Genomic DNA, 20604 nt, shown 5'->3' on the forward strand with positions numbered 1-20604 from the left:
TTTATTTTTTATCCAATCATCCATCCTTTTAACATTACATTGAGTTTTGGCCGTAAATTAAGCTTTACAGCTTCAGTGGGTCACTTCTGACCCGTCAATGTTTCAGCGGGTCAGGAATGACCCGTCAATGTTTCAGCGGGTCAGGAATGACCCGTCAATGTTTCAGCGGGTCAGGAGTGACCCGTCTCATAACTAAAACAAATTTTATGGAACATTGAACACAACTAAAAATATCGATGGCTATCGTTAAAAACTAACATAATATGGTAATTCAATTCGAGAAAGGTCTGTGAACACGTATCTTAATTTAAAAAAAAATATTTATTATCCTAATTTCATTTTCAAATCAAGTTGGCCATAATTGACCCATTAGTAGAAAAAGAGTGTGTGTGTTTTAAATGTAAATTATCTACACGATGTTTATTTTCGGTTTATTTTACTAACCATCATTTTCAATAAATGATCTCAATCGTTTTTTTCGATTTGTCTCTAAAATGAACCAATCATACCAGGGATTATTTTGACGCTTACAAATGGTTTATTTTGATCGATTCATTTCTGGAATCTCATTGAAGATTGAGATTCGGATTTTTTATTGAAAATGCTTGTATATTTTGTCTCCATTAGCATGTGGCAACCAAGATCGCAGAACCAATGCTGTTAAAGCAAGTAATATGGTGTACACATTTTATTTTTAATTATATTTATAGCACAGGAAACATAAAATACACAGCCATTATTATAATTCGTATAAACAATAATAAATAATTCTATTTGCTACCTTACATTATTAATGATAATAGCTACCTGTGGTCTATTGATTTCTCAGAGGACATAAACTTAACAATAAATATTTTGCTCTATTCAATAGTATATATTATAGTCTATTTTTGGTGACGAGTTCCAAATATGACACCACTGCGCCTTATTACCCACACAGCTACAAGAGGAAGCTTGGGTGGGTTTGGAAGGAACATAAAAGGGAATTAAGTGAGAGAAATGATTGCACCCCCAATCATTTATATTAATTACTTATATTTATATTACTAGTTTTGTCAAAAGCGGCTTTACCTATTCTGCAGGGTGTGCGCTACACACGGGTGCAGCGTGTTAGGGGGCGCCGAGCGACGCTCGCGACACGTTCAAAGACACATGTGTCGCTCGCGGCACTGGCGCTTTCAAGCAATCTGCGCCCTTGTTAAGGCTTTAATTTATACAATAACGTTTGATGTAATATTTTAAAATTTATTAAAGAGACAATGTAGTCTCCTAGGGGGCTCCAAGGAATTTCTTGCACAGGGGCGGCACATGAGCTAGAGCTGCCTCTGAGTTTTGTAATATATACTGTCTTCTGGGCGAGAGTTCCTCTACTACCGAAGGTTTAGGACAATGCTTTCTTATGTTTACGCAAATGTTAGACATTGAAATAAAACTATTTACGGAACCCAAAAGACCGGCGTCAGACTTCAAGACACTGAGCTCATTCCGCGTCGAACAGACCGACAACAGCAAAAAAAAATTTAGTTCATCTCGTGACCATGAAGGTTGCAAAGTTTTTTAAATGTTAGGAGAAAATAGTAATATGTATAACCGCGATAAAATCTGTAAATAGTTTTATTTCGAGGGTTTAGGACTTTAAGTACCACGATAACTCAACGGAGGTTGGCGTATTCACTTCGCCCTGTGGAATGGGGGCGTTTGGAGAATTCCACCACGGTATCCCCTGTCTGTCGTAAGAGGCGACTCATAAGGGCCACGAAGGGGGTTTTCGGCGGACAGCAGGCTGTCCGTTCTAGTACGTTTTGTGGATCTTTGCACACTTCGATTGACCCCCGGGATGGACGGTGGTGTGCCTCATGCTGCTGTTGACACCGAGGGCGCCTTTCGTAGCGTGGGGGCTTCTGAGCCGCCGCCCTCCCACCCTCTATAGGAGAAGAGCCGCTAGGCGGCACCACCCAGGGGCGGCTGCGGACGAAGACTTAGACACTATGCGTCAGAGGAAGCCTGCAGCCGTCCCTAATGCACCGAAAAGGGCCACCGCGGAGTTTTAGTTGGTAGGCCGTTGCGTAGGTTAGTTGTACATAGGGTTAGGGACTCGGCTCGGCAGCCACCTGAAGGTCTCGATCAAGTCCGGACGGCTTTTCGCCCGGCTGTAACAACGGTTACCCCAACATAACTGCTCAGACGCCCCCAACAAGTCTGGGCGGAAGTATTAAGGGACCTTACCGCGAAAAAAAACAAAAAATTTGGCGTATTCACGTACCTTCGGAAGTCATATCGAGCACTCACAAGTACCTGCATATTTTTTTCTTAACTGTTAAAATAATAAGCTTAATAATTAATACCCATGTAACTTCGAAAAGCCAGAAAAGGCATGCAATCATCAGATGCGTTAAAAATAATCTAGCGCCAAATTGTCTGTCTAAAACCCGCGATGGGGACTCTTCATAAGAATTATAACTAACTTCACAAAGCGTAGTCCTTCTGGATTCCGTGAAGGATCAATCCACAGTTAAGTCTTGGAAGAAGAACGACGCGTTATATCTATGTATAATTGAATAAGATATCTATAAGAATACTGAACTCTTTGGTTGCGTAAACGTTCGGCCATATATTATGAGTTACATTGCAGCAAATAAACATGTGTACCAACAATTAATAAGCTTGTATGCACTTTTTCTTCCTACTTGGTTATCGAAATGGTTATTTATTTTGAATTACAAAATTGTTCATTATTTATTTTGCTTGTTGTGTACCTAAATTTTAACTTTAATCTCTAAAGAAAATTTTGTCTTTGTACGGATCTTGGGTCACAAAAACGGTGCTATTTATAATATTAAAATTGATATTGGCGGGATTGGTAATGTTGGGACTGGCTGCCACTGGGACGTCTATATTATTATTTTTTTGCGTCGTTGCTGTTGGAAGCCTTTGTAGTATTTCCAAAATGTTATTTTTGTCAGATGGTCTTACTGGTAGTCTATGTGGAATCCCATCGTCATTATTTTCACCATAAGGCCTTACAACACCAGCTTGTCCATTTATTTGTGGTTTTGTAACAGTTCCTATTCTCCAGTCACCTTCGTCTATTGCGTATTCAACATTATTTTCACTAGAGGAATTTGGACTTGCATACTGGAAATTGCTAACAAATACTTCAACTTTATCCTTAACAATAACGGTAATATTTGTGCCGTTTTTGACCAAACCTGGTATGCACTTGGCGACGTAATTCCAGGCTCCAACGGCCCCAATACAACTCATGTAGCGAAATGTGGTCTCGGAGTAGTAGTTGGGCTTGCGACACTCCGGCTGCACCAGGGTGCCATCCGGTTCGTATTCGTTGCAGGTTCTGAACCCTTGACTGCTTCCTGAGAGTACGCATTTGTATTCCACGCTCACGTGTTCCTTCAGATGGCAGAAACCTGGAAGGAATAAACGATAGGGGTCCTCAATGTGATGATACTGCGATTTATGATATACTCATGGGCGCGTGCTGAGCAAGGTCTTTACCAAATTCCTCATGAATCAGCAGCTCCATACTAACTGTATTTACAATTATATTGTGAAGATAGCCAATTTTACTGAGCGGGCGTCATGAAAGGGATTTGAGGTAATCACGGCTCGTACTTAAAGTGAAACAATATCACAAAATGCTTGTTCAATATAGATAATGAGTAAAAATTTTAATACGTTAAGGTTTTCAGATGATCACACACAGGATTTGGATATTGGTCAAAATGACTACATTCTGGGCTTAGATAGCTACTTTTATTTTGAAAAAAATGCACATTGAAACTATGTTTCCAAGCAAAGTCACGTAAGCACGAGCAAAATAATACTTACGTGTACATTTCGGTAGTGGAGTGAAATTCCACCAGCCGTTGGTGCAAGTGACGTCATTCCTGCCCAGGATCCCGTAGCCCTTGTTGCAGGTGTAGTTTAGCGATACAAACTCAAAGCTCATTCCTGGTTTCGCGTTCTTCATACCGGAAACTACGTATCCGCCGTGCTCGGGGTACTCTGGTAGCACGCATGCGCCTTCCCTGCAAATGTTTTAAGTTATGTATAAGCTTGTAGAACGTTACAAAACATTGGTTTAGTGCTTGATGATTATGAAAGTAGCATCTTGTAGTGTAGCAGCTATTTAAAGATAACTGAGTAAATATAATGGAAGCCCTCAAACGAGGTAATGTGGATCGTTGGTCGATTATTCGACGATGTAATTCTCCATAATATCTCTCATAATGCCAAAGAACTTTGCCAGTGTTACGACTGGTGCCATGGCACATTATTAGCAACAAAAATGGATAATGCGGTGATGATCACCTGGATGAATGAAAATAGAATACTAAAAGAGCTTATCTTTGCAGCCATTCATTAATTTGGATTGTGAACCACAAACAGGTGGGCAAAATGCTCGTTTATTCATCATCACGCTATATAGTTGAAGGTACTTACTTAACCGGTTGGACGCTTGTATTTCTGTCAGCGCAAAGGTCATCCGCTTCGTCGGAGCCATCAACGCATTCGCGAATCTGGGGATTTCATTTACATCGTATTAGTCTCAACTCGTAGTATTTTAGAATTACCTGATAATTTTCAAAGGAGCCTACATTTCCTAGAAACTTACCAAGATACTCATGTCACGTCTTGCAATTGTCTCTGGGATTTTAGGAGACGAGCGAGTGTCGGAGATACCGTCTCACATAGTGCTATTTCGAAGACATTATGTGTGGCTGATTTAGAGCTGGTATTAAATATGCCTTGTATTGTCTTCCTCATATAAATAAGATTTATCTGGGAATCTAATTAATATGTTCGATTTTCACAAAACCTATAGTGTTCTTCTTTACGATGAGTTTTATTTGTATTATGGTGATACTCATTGTTTATGGATTCTTAAAAACTTTTTGATAGGATACCTTTAACATCAAATATAATCCAGTAATTATTGCCAATTTCAATACTTACGCCATTGCAGTCAGAGTCTTTGTCCACGCACGCTCCGTACGCGCACTGGAACAAATAGGACAGGCAGGTCTTCCCCGCGCAGGATCTGAGGGTCTCATCGGATCCGTCCGCACAGTCCGCCACACCGTCGCAGTGTTTGTATGCCGCTATGAAACGCCCGTCGAGACATTTGAACTGACCCCTGGAACATAGAGATTTTTTCTTCAATATTTATCACGAAGTAAATTTACAGTAAGTTATTTTACGTATCGTGACATCGTATAGCTGGTCATCATTCGAATTCTGCTGTTGCACCCTTGTTTTAGATAGAAGGGTTCTGAGATCAATATAATGGGCGCGTCGGTATAAAAGATGTTCACATTGTCGGTGGTTGGTAGCACTGACCTGATCTCCTCGGTCTCGTTCCTGCAGCGCGGCAGAAGCTCGTCGGAGTTGTCGGCGCAGTCCTGCACGCCGTTGCAGGGCGCGGTGCCGTCCACGCACGCGCCGTACGTGCAGCGGAACCAGTTGTACTGACATCTGGTGGAAGAGGATTGATTGAAATTTCATATTGAGCTCTTTAAGTAGAGGTAGCAATAAGTAGCCAGGTGGAGCTATGGACATTATTAACAGATGTAAAAATTCTGCAGAGTCATCTAAAATAGTTGATTGATTTTAAATTTGATATACCGAAATTAATTTCCAGGTTTTTAGTAAGTACCGTATCATACAGATTGACAGATGGGAAAATTGCTAGAGTTTGGATAATCTACATACCTGTCCAACCATCAACTCTACTCTATCAAATTCGATCACAATTTTAGGTATTCACGAGCGGCAGTAATTGATTAATCATGTGGCTCGCTTACTAATTTTTAAGCGACCAGATGTCAAGTTTGATAATGCTAAAAGTGAAGGCAAATGTGATCTTACTGTCGCTCCCTGCAGAGGGCGTGCGTCTCGTCGCTCGCGTCGGGGCAGTCCACGATACCGTCGCATTTCCCATCGAAATTTATACACGACCCGTCTTTGCACTGCCATTGGCTAATCCTGAAAAGTAAATATGTTTTTATGAACAAATATTCTTAGCAATAGTTTTTTTACATCTATTGTAATTAACTCTTCCGCAACTCGATGTAATCCGCGAGCAGGTGATGTGAAGCAATTTTAGGTAGAATATTTCAATGCTTCATCAGTTTTCATCGTATAAGGCGCACCGTCAGTAAGAAAAACACATATTTTCTCGTCCATAGAAGAATCGGGAAATAGAGATCTGATGGAATCATTTATCAATCGGGCGATAGTTGAATGGTTGGTGTTTTGTGTCGACGGCTTATACAACACGCCCCATTAGATAACTACTGTCAACGAAAAGTACCAAACTATACAATAATGCTATAATAATAGAATTATATGCAAATGCATACACACCGTTGCCTACTAATCTTAGTAGTGTGCAGTCCTGGATTTGTAAATAGGCCGTATAGGCCGCAGCCTATGGGCGGCAGATTTCAGACGACGCTCACTCGATTTAATTAATCATTCGTTTATTTAACTTTAGTGCCTTCCATAATACAAACAAATGGAAAATTATTAAGTAGTTTAGAAACCTACATACATACATACATAAACCTACCTACAGTAGTGTGCGTGTGCACTCATGCTGCTCACGGACACTGTAAGCTATTAGGGAAAGTAGTGGGGCGCGTCTTCGTCGATGAAATTATATATTATAGATTACTTACCGACAATTAGAGAGCTGTCTTCTTGATCGATTCAGGACTGTGTCAGTACTCAGCGCATTTCTGAAACGTTGTAACAATATTAGTATATCACTAAGATGTTTTTATTACATAGATACGTTGTCCGAGCTCAATACTGGCAAGACGAAAGTAAGGTAATTGCCCGACTTGACGGCCAATGAGCGTGCGGCACTAACGTTGTTACGTAACTGTCGATGTATATATATTCTTTTCTAACGAATGTATGCTGCATCGTATTATTCCTTCTTAGAGCCAATTTGTAATTATATGTACAGGTACTACGTGAATATAGCAAATATTGCGCCGTTTTTATGTGCCATTTTGTTAGTGTATGACGCGTCTATTTGTAAAACGTCATTGGTATATCACATATTGGCACATATGTGGCGGTCGTCAAAGTGCATCATAGTTTGAAATTATGATATTTGAAATTAAATGCAATGGAAAATATCTAGTTTTCCGATGTAAGTGTTTTTTTTTAATAATTTTGTCCCGACCTCTCAGTCTTTGCAGCTTTTATAGTCGCGAGACATTAAGGTGTGTAGAAGTATCCACATTTTATAATAATAAAATACATTTTTAATATAAAATATAATTATATTTATCTTTATCTTATACGTTATTTTTAACATTTTACATATACTTATATTCCTAAAAAAAACATGCAAATAAAAATATAAAAAAATTAATGACCCTTCGATGGCATAGCTCAAGACCCAAGCCATCGGCGGTTAGGGATTCAAAGTGAGGAATCTCCTCACAATTATATTTAATTATTGTAAAATATAAAAATAAAATTATAAATAAAAGTAGCATTGCCTGCGATTTCGCCCGCGTAAAAAAGTTTTTCCAAGATAACTATTTTCCCAGGACAAAAAGTAGCATATAATTATAATAATAAATATGAAACTGTCATTGGAGTAAACTTACTCTCCAATAGTACAGGCTTCGTCAGCTCCGTTGAAGCAGTCTCGCTTGCCGTCGCAAAACGCGCTGAAGCTCACGCACGAGCCGTCGCCGCAGGAGAACTCGTCGGGGCTGGAATCAGTACAATTACCATTTATAATAATTATAACAGCCCTGTATTATAAACTGTCCCACTGTTGGGCACGGGCCTCCTTTATTACTGAGAGTGATTAGGGCTTAGTTCACCACGCTGGCCTAGTGCGGATTGGTAGACTTCACACACCCTCGAAAATTCCTATAGAGAATTTCTCAGGTATGCAGGTTTCCTCATGATGTTTTCCTTCGCCGTTAAAGCAAGCGATAATAAAAAGAAAACACTCATATTTTTTTAGAAAAGTCTGAGGTGTGTGCCCTTGGGATTTGAACCTGCGGGCATTCGTCTCGGCAGTCCGTTCCACAACCAACTAGGCTATCGCCGCTTTACCATTTACACAAACTAAACAATATCACGGCACATTGTGGCAATTGGTTGACATACGCGGCCTAGGGGGCCGAAAAGGCAATTTCACTTGGACTTAAAGCCGCCACAAAGAGAAAACCATTCGGTAACTGTTCTGCAAATACAGCTCAAAAATGTGCTACGCAGCGCCTCGCCTAGTTAAGGAAACTTCTATTACTTGACATCAAAATAAATATTACCTAAGTGATCTCCACTGCCTGAAAAACACCAATAATATCAAAAGGTTGGATTGCCTTAAAGAAAGTAAATAGTGATTAGGGAACGATGCTTTGCTGGTGGTAGGATATATTTTATATCCGCCCTGATAGCGACCACTATACACAAGGTGTTAAACCCGCCATAGTGGGTCAGGTAAATGTCACGTTTTGGGGTTGGTCTGTGTATATCCGGTTCCAACAGGCCGGCACAATTGTGTCGACTGCCGAGGGGTAATCATCTTTCGTTAGTCGGCATTCTATTGGACCTTACTTACCATCAGATGCAGTGGCGTCACATTTCCGTACTTGTATAAAGTAAAAAAAATACCTGCAATAGTTAATTTCTTCTTTTAACACTGACGTGAGGGCTGGCACTGTGGCTGAAATTAAAAAAAAAACTTATAGCACACAATTGTTTATGAATTAAATTATAAATGTTTTGTTATCTATTTCTCTCTAGATACGTAATAATAAATAATAAGGAAATATATATTTTTCATTCATACAGCATAACGTATGTTAGTAAAAGGTAAATAGGTCTGGATGTTTTTGAAAAGTCTTTGGTACACGAACAGACGATGTCTTAGCATACAGGTTTCATTTCGAAAATGTCTCGTTGAAGATATTTGCGTTTTCATATCGGATTTTTTAAGTAACAGGCACTCATATAGATGGCGCTGTAGGCAGTTACAGCGCCATCTACATGAGTGCCACAGTGTACAGGGCGTTTGTATCGGCAAAGGCTTTCGCATGAGCGAATTCGCAAACAATACATAATGTTAAATTAATTTTTATAGGATTGTCAAAGGCCGGCATCATAATATTTATTTCTCATATAAGTATATTAAAATACTAGGTATTGCCCGCGGCTTCGCCCGCGTGATGTCGTTTTTGCGGGATAAAAAGTTCCACTTGGGAGAGTAGCTTCCTTTTAGTAAAAGAATTTTCTAAATCGGTTCAATAGTTCCAGAGATTAGTCACTACAAACAAACTCACTTTTCCTCTTTATAATAGTATAGATACATCGTGTTAGCATTTCGTCAAGTTTTGGTAATGTTTCTGGGCTTGTGCGATTAATAAGCGTCCGACTTTCATGCTTTAAAAAATTATTATTAATATACTAGATACATAAAGGTCACCAGGAGCCCTAGCCTAGACTATCGCTGGGTTATTTCTTTTTTTTTTTTTTTGCTAGAAAGGCATCTGATCTACGGCCCCAGCTAAAGAAACGGGAAGGTCATCCTCGCTGTTAAATCGAAGAAAAACAAGCGAGTAGTGATTACTATTTATTACTTTAATACGCAATTATTATTAATAATCTTTTTATTTCCTTTATTTTCAAAGATTTTTATATATCAAAAAAGTTCAGTAACTCAATGCTTGCAGTTTTAAATCATTCATTTATTTCATGTAGATAAAAATTTCCTTATTTAGTACCTTTTCTTCGTTAATTAATTGAGAAAAATACATTTTTTTAACGTACGCTAATGGTATAATGAGTCATGATAAAGTAAAGATTTGAATTTAATTAAGCATTTTAATCCTGGCTGTAGAAGCTAAAATAAACACTGTTTTACTCAGAACCATTAGTAGGCGAATATCGACCTTATGCCGATGAACTACTAATACTTATAATTGGATAATAAGAAAACAGGTATTTATAATGATTCTTCGACCGAGAGATGATATTTAATGTACATTTTATTGATTTCCTCGTAATGGTTTGTGTGACATTCTTATATACGATGCGTATATAGATATTTGCTGATAGGATGTATTTTATATCCGCCCGGATAGCGACCACCGTACACAAGGCGTTAAAACCCGTCATAATGGCCCACGTAATTGTGTCGCGTTCCGGGATCAGCCTATATATAGCTGAAGTAATAAATAAGAAATAAACTGTAGGTATAGAATAAAAATTATTTCTACTTGTTTACTTCTAGTGTTTTGCTATCATTCCAAATAATGTGGATTTTAATTATAATGTACCTACGTCATCGTAACGTCTATCGGCCGGGGGCTGTCCCGCAGACCACGAAATCTTTGATAAAACAGGTTTTATATACTGGTATTTTGATAGATTGATGCGCTATTGAATAGGTTAAAAAATATTGTGTACAGCGGAATGATACGGATGGTCGCTCGCTTAGTGCCACGTTCTCAAAGTCACAATGTGTTTGATAAATAATTGCTGATCGTATACTTTTATCCACCCGAATAGAAACCACTACGTTAATATCACATTCAGGGTCTTATTTATAGACGTTATTTATCTAAGAACGGAGCATTGCTGTGATAAGAATTCTGTTTCTCAGTGCTGACATCATGGCAGCCTTCGCAGTGCGTAGATGTAGGGCCGTTATGATTGGCTAATACTGAGACACAACTTGAATCTAGTTGGCTGTCTGATAAACAAAGTTGAACAAAGAGCAAGCTGTCAGATAAACAGCTGAGAAACAGACTAGTTATCACAGCCATGCTCTGTCCTTAGATAAATAACGTCTATGAATAAGGGAGTAAAAACTAGTTCATAGGTTTGTCGACTGGCGAGGTATATTTTCTCTTGTCAGACATTCCTCTGGATCCCACTCCACTTACCATCAGGCAGTGGGCTTACTTTGACGTCACTACATAGTATAAAACAAAGTCGCTTTCTATGTCCCTTTGTATGCTTAAATCTTTAAAACTACGCAACGGATTTTAATGCGGTTTTTTTTAATAGATAGAGTGATTCAAGAGGAAGGTTTATATGTATAATAACATCCATTAAATAGTGGAGAAATACTGTTATTTTGTTATGTTATACCTGTGCGAAGCCAGAGCGGGCCGCTATGTTTTTATATACAACGTTCACAGTTTTTCTGTAGTGTATTTAGTATCAGCATTGCACTCGTGCGAAGCCGGGGCGGGTCGCTAGTATATTCTAAAACAGCGATTTGCCTATCTGAGCTGTATTAACATAGACCGACTACGCAAAATTAGTTCGCAGTAGTCATTAAGGGTAACTGAGAGTAAGTGAGCGAATATGTCTCCTGGCTAGGGCTGTGGTGGGGAGGGTTCTTATGCATGAAACTAGGACGTTAGAGTGGGCAACTAGTAATATAGTATGTATATTTAAATTTATTTAACAATACCCTGTATATGTTTCTATTTCATTAATCTAAACCTAATTTATAGATTTTTTTTTTATTATAATGAGGTTTTAATTATCAATCACTAACGTTTTTATATCTTCAGTGTCATTACGAGATACACTAATATTAGCTCTGAGTTTTTTGATAATTACAAAACATAATAGCTTCTTAATGCTGTTTGGTTTATTGCCTCAAAATTGGATTTCGTTTTTATTGCTATGAATGACGAGACGAGCTTGCTGTTCGCCTGATGGTAAGCGATTACCGCCCATAAACAGAAAACACCATCCAATACCTTGAATTACAAAGTATTGTTTGGTATTACATTGCGTTCGCCATCCCAAGACATGAGATGTTAAGCCTTATTATGTTCAGTAGTTACACTGGCTACAATATTCTTCAAATCGGAACACAACAGTGACTACACACTGTTGCTTGGCGGCTGAAATAGAGATTGCGGTGGTACCAACAGTATGTGGATAGCTATATACCGAATAATATTACTTATTTACTTAGCATCCGCAGTATCTTCTCAGTTGCGGGATTTTATTTTGAACAGGGTTATCTTAAGTTATCATTAACTCTTATTAATAACTTGGTTGGCAGAGTCGCAATACATATAATTATTATGCCACTGCATTATACATTTGTAGTGTGAGTATACATTTTTGATATGGGAATGTTGGAGCATAAAAACTGCCATTGGCGTGTCTTCCGCTCTGTAGTCTCGGGTCCAAATAAACAGTGGGCAAGTGATATTGGGTTTTTCTTATCAGTATAACTCTAGGGTGTGTAATATGTTTAAGACACTGTGAGCTCATTCTGTGTAGTTCGGACCACCAACAGCTTACAAAATTTAAAAAGTTGTATAATTGTAAAATGTAGGCAGATATTGTAACTTTGACTTTTGCGGATGAATAACACCTCAGTCCCTCTGTGACCATGAAGGCTGTAAAGTCTTTGAACTATCGGAGAAAACTAAAATAATTTATCATTGAAATCCGAAAAATAGTTTAATTTTAATGTGTAATATGTCATATGGAAGATAATTTATGTGTTTAAAATTGCGTGTGTATTCGTCTATTAAGTTTGAATTTGCCGTCTTCCGAATTCGCTGCCCGGGATACGGACCTCGCCTCCCCACTAGATCCGGGGCTAAGCCTGTGTATATCTGGTATCGAACAGGCATAATTTTGACTACGCTGCTGACGTCAATAAAGAATTATTTGTTTAGTTCAGCAATTAAAGATTTTACACTAACATGTTCGTCTCATGCGGAACTGATTATTGAAACGAGTACTTATCTCGTCAAAAAACAAATATATTGATGTTTTATCAAAAAGTTTTAAATTAAACTATTTAGATATTTCAAGGCCACAATGCCACCAGGTCTAGCGGCCGTGAGCTAGGAGAGCTGCAGTTCTTTCTAACTAGTTTTTGGTCGAGTTTCCGCCCGCGTTAATAAGTTTTCTGATATAAAAGTCCAGCTATATTTTTCCGTGATAGAGAGTAGCCTGTCCTTCCCAAGGTCTCAAACTACCTCCATACCTGTCAAATAGCGGAACTTCGCGCCCCTCTCATCCTATGTGAGACACGATTATAACCTATCTTCGATTATATTACGTAAACAAATTCGAATAATTTGGAAAAAAAGAATTCTCCATACCAAATTTCATCAAAACCCGTTGGGTATGTTTTGAGTTTATCCCGTTCAGACGGAAAGAGAGATGCTTTCTTGTGATTAAAACTTTTTTAGAAAAAGAATTACGTTCAACACTAAAAGATTTTTTTCAATTAGAATTACCAGTATTTCCTGAGATTAAAGCGTTCAAACAAACTAACAAACTCTTCAGCTTTATATAATAGTATAGATTAAACTAATTCTGTTATTAAAAATGATGTTTACTCAACGTTATTTTGTTTTGCTCATATTTTTATGAAAAAAAAAAACTTTAATAAAATATCTGCTGCCTCGGTGGCGTAGTTGTATTACTCTACGACTGCTGTACCAAGGTATCTGGTTTGATTCCCGGGTCAGGTAAAGTGATATAGGTTTTTCTACTCATCAACCCGGTGTCTGGAGTTTGTGCCCGATATGGCAATAGGCTCGTCTCCTATCACATCATGAGATGGTATATGCACGGCGGAAAGTGGGTGCAGCAATTGCGTCTCTACCTACCCCTCGGGAATAAACGGCGTGAGTGTGTGAAACATCGCTATATATGAACTACGTACTAGATTTGGCGTTCCGAACATTCACTGTGTTCAACTGAATTGAGCTGCAATCCATTCAAACTGACTTTAGTATGGTCAATATTGCCAGCTTGTGGTTGTGTACGGAGTGGCGCTCATGATATAAGAACTCCAGTCTAAATGTAAACCTGGATTTGAATAAAAAATATTAGTCAAAAATGTAAAATTATTTGTTTTTCAAGTGAATTAATAGGTTATAACAGTGACGTTTTGGTTGCCATTTTAGTTCAGATTTTGAACAAATAGTTTATATGGAGTTCGTGTCTTTAGAATATACGTCAATGGTGTGAAAATAATTATGATACAAAAATATCTGAATTTCTTGGATCCAATCAGAATTCAGAACAGATCGTTGACCTCTCTGGAACTCGTACGTCCCGTTGGTTTGCGGCCGATGTCCTCGTTGCGAAGTAAATTTTCGAGTTATTGATTCTATGTCTTATAGTAACGGGATTGACCACTCACTGGCCGGACAGTAAGCCACTGCCAATATACATGGCAAGTCACTGGCATTGTTAACGACTGCCCTAAAACACTGGCAACAGCATCCACAACTTGGACTGCCAAGCACGCTGTGATTTGCATTGTACTCGTCACCTTGAGGTATTGCATTAAATATATCATGATACAATAATGTCACTTAAGAAGTCTTAAGAACTCTGTCCGAAGAGGCGGGGAACGCCTCTCGGAGGCAATTCTAGAGCACTTCGTCTTCACACTGAGTGCACGTCCATGTTTGCGGAGACATTTGTCCCAGCCTTACGCACATAGTAAAGTGTGAAGATGCTACTTCCCAATTTGATGATTTTGTGTATCTCCTAAAGAAGACATCATTTTAATTTGCAACCAATACTATTAGATAGACAATATAATAAGGAACGTTTTGGTAGTTTCAAAATTTCAAAAAGATCTAAATTAGTTTTTTTGAAGCAATTATTTGTAAATCATTTTCCCGCCGTAACTCCTGCGTCATAAATGTATGAAGAGACTGCTCGAAGTCGTTTTTCGGGGCCTTTACGAAATCTGAATTACATAGGCTTAACTTGACCACGACAGAAAGTGAGATAATAATTGAATTATGACATGAAGATTTCTTGTGTTTATGCGAATGTTAGACATTAAAATTAAACTATTTTTCGGATTTAATATTTTAGTATTCTCCCGACGTTTCGAACGACGTTTCGGACCCCCTCCCCCATGACCATGAAGGCTGCAAAGTCTTCGAAACGTCGGGAGAAAACTAAAATATTAAAACCGCGATAAAATCCGAAAAATAGTTTAATTTTAATATGACATGAATCTTCAACAGTTATTGAATTTTGTAGCCCAGTCTAGATTCCCGGTTTTCTCATTTCTTGATTTTATTTACTTCGTTTACCAGACAACGAAACTAAACGTGGTTTAAATATGAATAGTTAATTTCGGTTTATCCCATCGCTATGATTGTTTAACACTTTGCATTCAAAGACAGAAATAAATGCTGTTTTACGGAAAATTAGATAAGTAGCTGGCCAAATTCAAATCATCAATAGACATTAAATAATTAAAAATTGTGCGAAGTAAACTAAATCTCTAAGCGGCGATAGCCTAGTTGGGTGTGGTACGGACTGCCGAGAAGAATGTCCGCAGGTTCAAATCCCAAGGGCACACACCTCTGAGTTTTCTAAAATCATGTGTGTATTCTTTGTAAATTTATCGTTCGCTTTAATGGTAAAGGAAAACATCGTGAGGAAACCTGCACATCTGAGAAGTTCTCTATAGGAATTTCGAAGGTGTGTGAAGTCTACCAATCCGCACTAGGCCAGCGTGGTGGACTAAGGCCTAATCCCTCTCTGTAGTAGAGGAGGCCCGTGCTCAGCAGTGGGCAAGTATAAGGCAATACAGGGCTGATATTATTATTATTATAAAGTAAATCTATTTTATTTTTTACGTGTAGAGAACAAAATCAGACACGAGCACAAAATTTAAATGATTTTAATTGAATTTGTTCAGTCACTTATCAATCAAGTCGATATCATCTTAGAGTTGAATCTACGATTCTTTGTTTGGCGCCATTGACGTAATTCCTTTAGGCAGTAAAATCTAATACGCAATGATTATATACCCTGATTACTAAAGATATGTTTTTTTCCCTCATGAATCAACCGCTTTCACTAAGCGGGGAATTTTATGCAGGTTTTCCCGAGTACATGCTTTGTGCAAACGAAGTCTCAGTACACAGTACATTGAGTCAATAATTTTAGAAAAACTGATTCACCATTTAAAAACAAATTTAAATTGGCATTTATTGTATACTTCTAAGTTTTACATTAGCTAGCCTAGTTGGGTGAGAAATGGACTGCTGCGACGAATGGCCGCAGTTTCAAGCCCGAAACGCACCTTGGACTTTTATAAAGTTATGTGTGTATAGTTTGTGAATTTTCCTTTGTTTTATCTGTGAAGGAAAACATCGTTAGGGCAACAGACCTGCTTACCTGAGAAGTTCTTTATAAGAATTTTGAAGGTATGTGAAATTTGCCAATCCACACTAGTATGTCGTGGTGGACTAAGGTCTAATTCCTTGCAGTAGTGGAGGAGGGACATGCACAGCAGTGGACAGTAAATAATACAGGGTTCATTTTATATTAAGTATATATTACTTATATCAGTTTGACCTTCTTGATTGAGTGCCAGATTCTAACCCCGAAAGATAAATAAAGGGGGAACCATAATCGTTTCAAATTTTTATCAATATGAACATTTATAATCACATTTTCACATGCCTAAGTGAAAAATAACATAAGACCTTGTAATAGTGAGCTAGCGACATATCGACATAAAACAAATTTTACGGATTTTACCACGAAATTGTTTAATAATATAAAAATCCGTAAAATTATTTTCAAGATGCCATTTTCCAATTAACGTTGGCGTGAACTGACTCCGACAATACGCACTTCCAAAATAATTATAGCCGCATTGCTGAGCATTGGAGTAAAACTATTTTGCGGATTTTATTGCGATTTTTGATATTATCAACTAGCGACCCGCCCCGGCTTCGCACGGGTGCAATCTTTCTCCACTATTTAATGGATGTTATTATACATATAAACCTTGCTCTTGAATCACTCTATCTATTAAAAAAAAGGCATCAAAATCCGTTGCGTAGTTTTAAAGATTAAGGCACACATAGATAGGGACAGAGAAAGCGACTTTGTTTTATACTATGTAGTGATTTCTCCCCGTCTTTTCAAAGACTGCAGCATTCATGGTCACAGGGCGTATTGCGATGTTGGTCATCCGAAATATTACAATATCTACCCACATTTTACAATTATAAATTTATTTTTATTTTAGTTGTTGGCGGTCCGATCTACGCAGAATGAACTCGTGTCTTGAAATCTGGCTGATAGTTTTATTTCAATGTCTAACTTAAGAAATCATTACGCATTGCTAAGTTTTAATGAAAAACGATTGAAAAATTACGTTTATTAAATCTCCGTCAGTATGAGTATGATGCGAAACATAATATACCAAGCAGTGGCGAAAATGAAATTTTTCAAAAGGTAAGTAACCTGAGGCGAAAAAAAATGCCTTAGTTAACACATCGCGGCTAATTTAACAGAAAACAAAAACTAAGACAAACATAAGTATACATACCTAAAAGGGAAGCCGGTAGGACTTGGGTTATATAGTCGTTTCGCCACTGATACGGACCTCTCTAAACCTTGAAATATGGCGTCACAAAGCTGAGGGGAGATAGAGTGATGTCACATGCAAGAGAGTATGGTAATCCAATATATAAGTATAAGAAAGTTATCGAACTGTTAAGTATTTTTTTCGTATTATGTCTTCAAGTTTAATTTTTAACAACTGTAATATAGCAGTGGCTAACGGTCTATATAACCCTACGACGTCCCTTTCTATGCAATTTCTGTGGTATCTAATTATCATTAGAAAGATTTGCAGACAGCATTACACGTATTGATACCTATATATTGTGTCGGGTTCTCTTTAGAAAGAATTCACCTTTCGCCACTGCTGTATAGTGAACTTAATTGTTTTTATCTGACCCTCTAAGATATTTTAGTTATAGTGCAATTGGCTATAACCTAAAGTCATTCATTTACAAGTGGTTAGCCAGGAAGTTTCATTCGGCTAAGTTAAGTTCGGATGGTGTTTTGATGAATTTAAAGGTGGACCGATTTTTTTTCTTTTCATAGAATATTTAGGTTATACCGGACTTTTATACATTAAAGTGTTTATTACTAAATATAGTTTTATCATCTTTTAATTGTATTTGTACAAGCATAAAGAATAAGCATTTAAAGAATTTTAAAACCTTTAGAAAAGGTCGGACATTCGCGGGATAAGTTCGGACTACGTTCTAAAAACGATTCTACAGCTTCTATAATTAAGTCCAAATCAAGTTAAAGGTCAGATCAGGGTTAAGAAGATCGAAATGCACGTTTTTTGTTTCACTGCACATAGCATACGTCATGACTTTGATCCTAGCATATGTATGTAAGTATTGCATATAAGTCATTTTAAAAACAAGAAAAAAACAGTGTCTTTTTTATATAGATGTTAGTTTTGTTTATTGTTTTGTGTCAATGCTGTGATTCTTAGAATTCAATTATCGCAATCGGTTTAAAACGCGTATTTAATTGCTTTCTCACATATTGTAGAAAAACTATGTTTTCCTCCTTAACGACATATTTAAAAAACATCTTTTTGTATAAATGTTTTTCCTGTATTTTGAGTCTACTAATTTATTCCTAAAACATCTCAACATTTGTCCGTGATGTTGGCAAATAATAATCAAGTATGACAACATAACGGCGTTAAAATTAAAAATATACCTATTTCGAAAAAGGAAAATCTATGACAAACTACAGACGAACTAAACATCGCGCTAATAACTCGCCACTTAATGAGAGAAAGAGATAACATACGTAGAAGGGGATGGCTAGAATCGTTATTATAATTACAATACAAACGATCGAATTTAATAAAATCTTAAGACAACTCTTAAGTATTTAGACTTGTAATAAATCACTTACCCAAAACGATAAAAAATAAATCCGTATACATTGTAAACAAATCACTTAGATATAAAACATTCACTCATGAAGGACTAGACAAAAGGTAGAAAACAACTGTAATGCTAGTTTGTACAGCGGAGTATAAATATAAACATTAAAGTAAAAAAAGCGGTAAGTTATTATAGATTTGGGAAAACCACGAGCGATCGCGACGCGTCGGGTTGCCGCACTAAGCCGATATTTACCTTGGCCGGTGACGTCAGTGTCACTCCTCCACAGAAACGTAGCGTGGCCATCAGGAAATTGGTAAAGTACCTATGTATTTATTTGCAAAAACAATGGATATTTGCAAGCATGTTTTTTATTTTTATACTGAAACGGCTATGTGACCACATTGTACCTGATAGTAAGTGGAGTGGGGTCCAATAGACTGATGATTATCCCTCGACAGTTGATACAATTGTGCCGGCCTGTTGGAACGGGATATACACATGCTGATCCCGGAACGCGACACCTTTAATAATGATATGAATATCAGATAGGACTAAATTGACTAATATAAAACTAAGTGACTACTAAACCAGCAATAAACGAGACAATAAAAAAGAATATAATCGTTTTAACAATCTAGGAAAATATCCTTTATTTTTGCTGAGAAAATTTACCACCAGTCAGCCGCCCGGTGAGATGAAACATGGAAGATCGCTGGGCAGAGTCTAACACCATATACTACCCTCAGGAGGCAACTCTTGTTCGCTCGGTCTCCACACCGAATGCATGCCCATGCACGAGGAGACATTTGTGCCCTAGGCACCTAGTTAAATGTGTATACCTTATGGTTGCCAATTCACACCGAGCCCTATGAGGGTTCGCGTATACTTCCTGGCCTTCTCCCCTCCTTCCAACCTAAGAAAGTTCCTTCTCCGTCTCCTACATTTTCTTCACCAGATATTCCCTCCTAACTTTCCTCGAGGTCCCTTCAGAAGCTGAGCCGGGGAATTCCAGTAACCCATTTGAAGGTTTCTCCTTACTAGGGGACAGTAAAGCCTTGACGGTATGCGGTGTTATGGGGTCTGTAACCGAAAAAAACACCATATACAATATGCAAGGCAATACAAACTAACACGTGGACATCTTCAGTACATAAACGCTTGTGGGTTTCTTCTGACAGAAAGTTTTTAGCTGTCGTCCGCAACTGTCATATCGTAGCGTGGTTCAGATGACAGGATCTGTGATATTCAGATTTAAAATATTCCGTATTACTGATCCTATAATTATCTATGATTGGGAATCTAATTCCTAATATATTCTTATTATCACTCTATACACACACACACACTCTGTGTGAGTGTCTCATGCTCTTTGTTCCCGTGGCGTAGGCAAAGGCATAACTGGTGTACTCAGTTTTAACTGTGCGCATACTGTCCCACGATGCGATAGGGGGTGAGCCTATCGCCATATTGGACACAAATTTTGGGCTGCTAATGTGAACTAAAATGTAATATCACTTTGCTCAACCCGGAGATTGAATCAGATATCTCAGGACCGCAGTCGTACCGCAATACAATACGTCTTTCAAAATCCGTTAACTAAATAAAAATACGATGGTAACCATTTGTAAAACGAACTCCACATATACGAGGAATGTGTTTCGTCCTGGCAACCCTTGCAATGACCGCGAAACGGGTTATGTTAGGTTACCACAACGTCTGATAACAGCTGGGGATCGGTAAAAAACATGAGATGTGTGTACGGTTGGGTATGTCCGACCACGTGTCGTGCCGGATACCGCTAACACTATATGAAACCACATTATGTTTGTAATAATTATATCCCCACTACAACATTCAT

The 20604-nt window shown here is 37.9% G+C and overlaps 2 protein-coding genes across 2 annotated transcripts in view; both read right to left on the bottom strand.

The window, feature by feature from the left end:
• Window positions 1-2276, bottom strand: part of LOC115452206 (modular serine protease) — a 31851-nt gene extending 29575 nt beyond the window's left edge. The window contains exon 1 of the mRNA XM_037443052.1: window positions 2264-2276. Within this exon, the coding sequence (XP_037298949.1) occupies window positions 2264-2276 (13 nt within the window). The remainder of the gene's footprint in view (window positions 1-2263) is intronic.
• LOC119190730 (very low-density lipoprotein receptor-like) lies at window positions 7-18974 on the bottom strand. The gene is made up of 10 exons (XM_037443214.1): window positions 18772-18974; window positions 8668-8719; window positions 7647-7754; window positions 6699-6758; window positions 5887-6003; window positions 5359-5493; window positions 4975-5155; window positions 4462-4538; window positions 3847-4046; window positions 7-3425 (listed from the first exon to the last, which is right to left on the bottom strand). The coding sequence occupies exons 1-10, from the start codon at window positions 18800-18802 to the stop codon at window positions 2770-2772; spliced, it is 1617 nt and encodes a 538-aa protein (XP_037299111.1). The 5' UTR covers window positions 18803-18974; the 3' UTR covers window positions 7-2769.
• Between the last annotated feature and the right edge of the window lie 1630 nt (window positions 18975-20604).

The sequence above is a fragment of the Manduca sexta genome, chromosome 26 (assembly GCF_014839805.1).
Source record: "Manduca sexta isolate Smith_Timp_Sample1 chromosome 26, JHU_Msex_v1.0, whole genome shotgun sequence".
Taxonomy (NCBI): Eukaryota; Metazoa; Arthropoda; class Insecta; order Lepidoptera; family Sphingidae; genus Manduca; species Manduca sexta.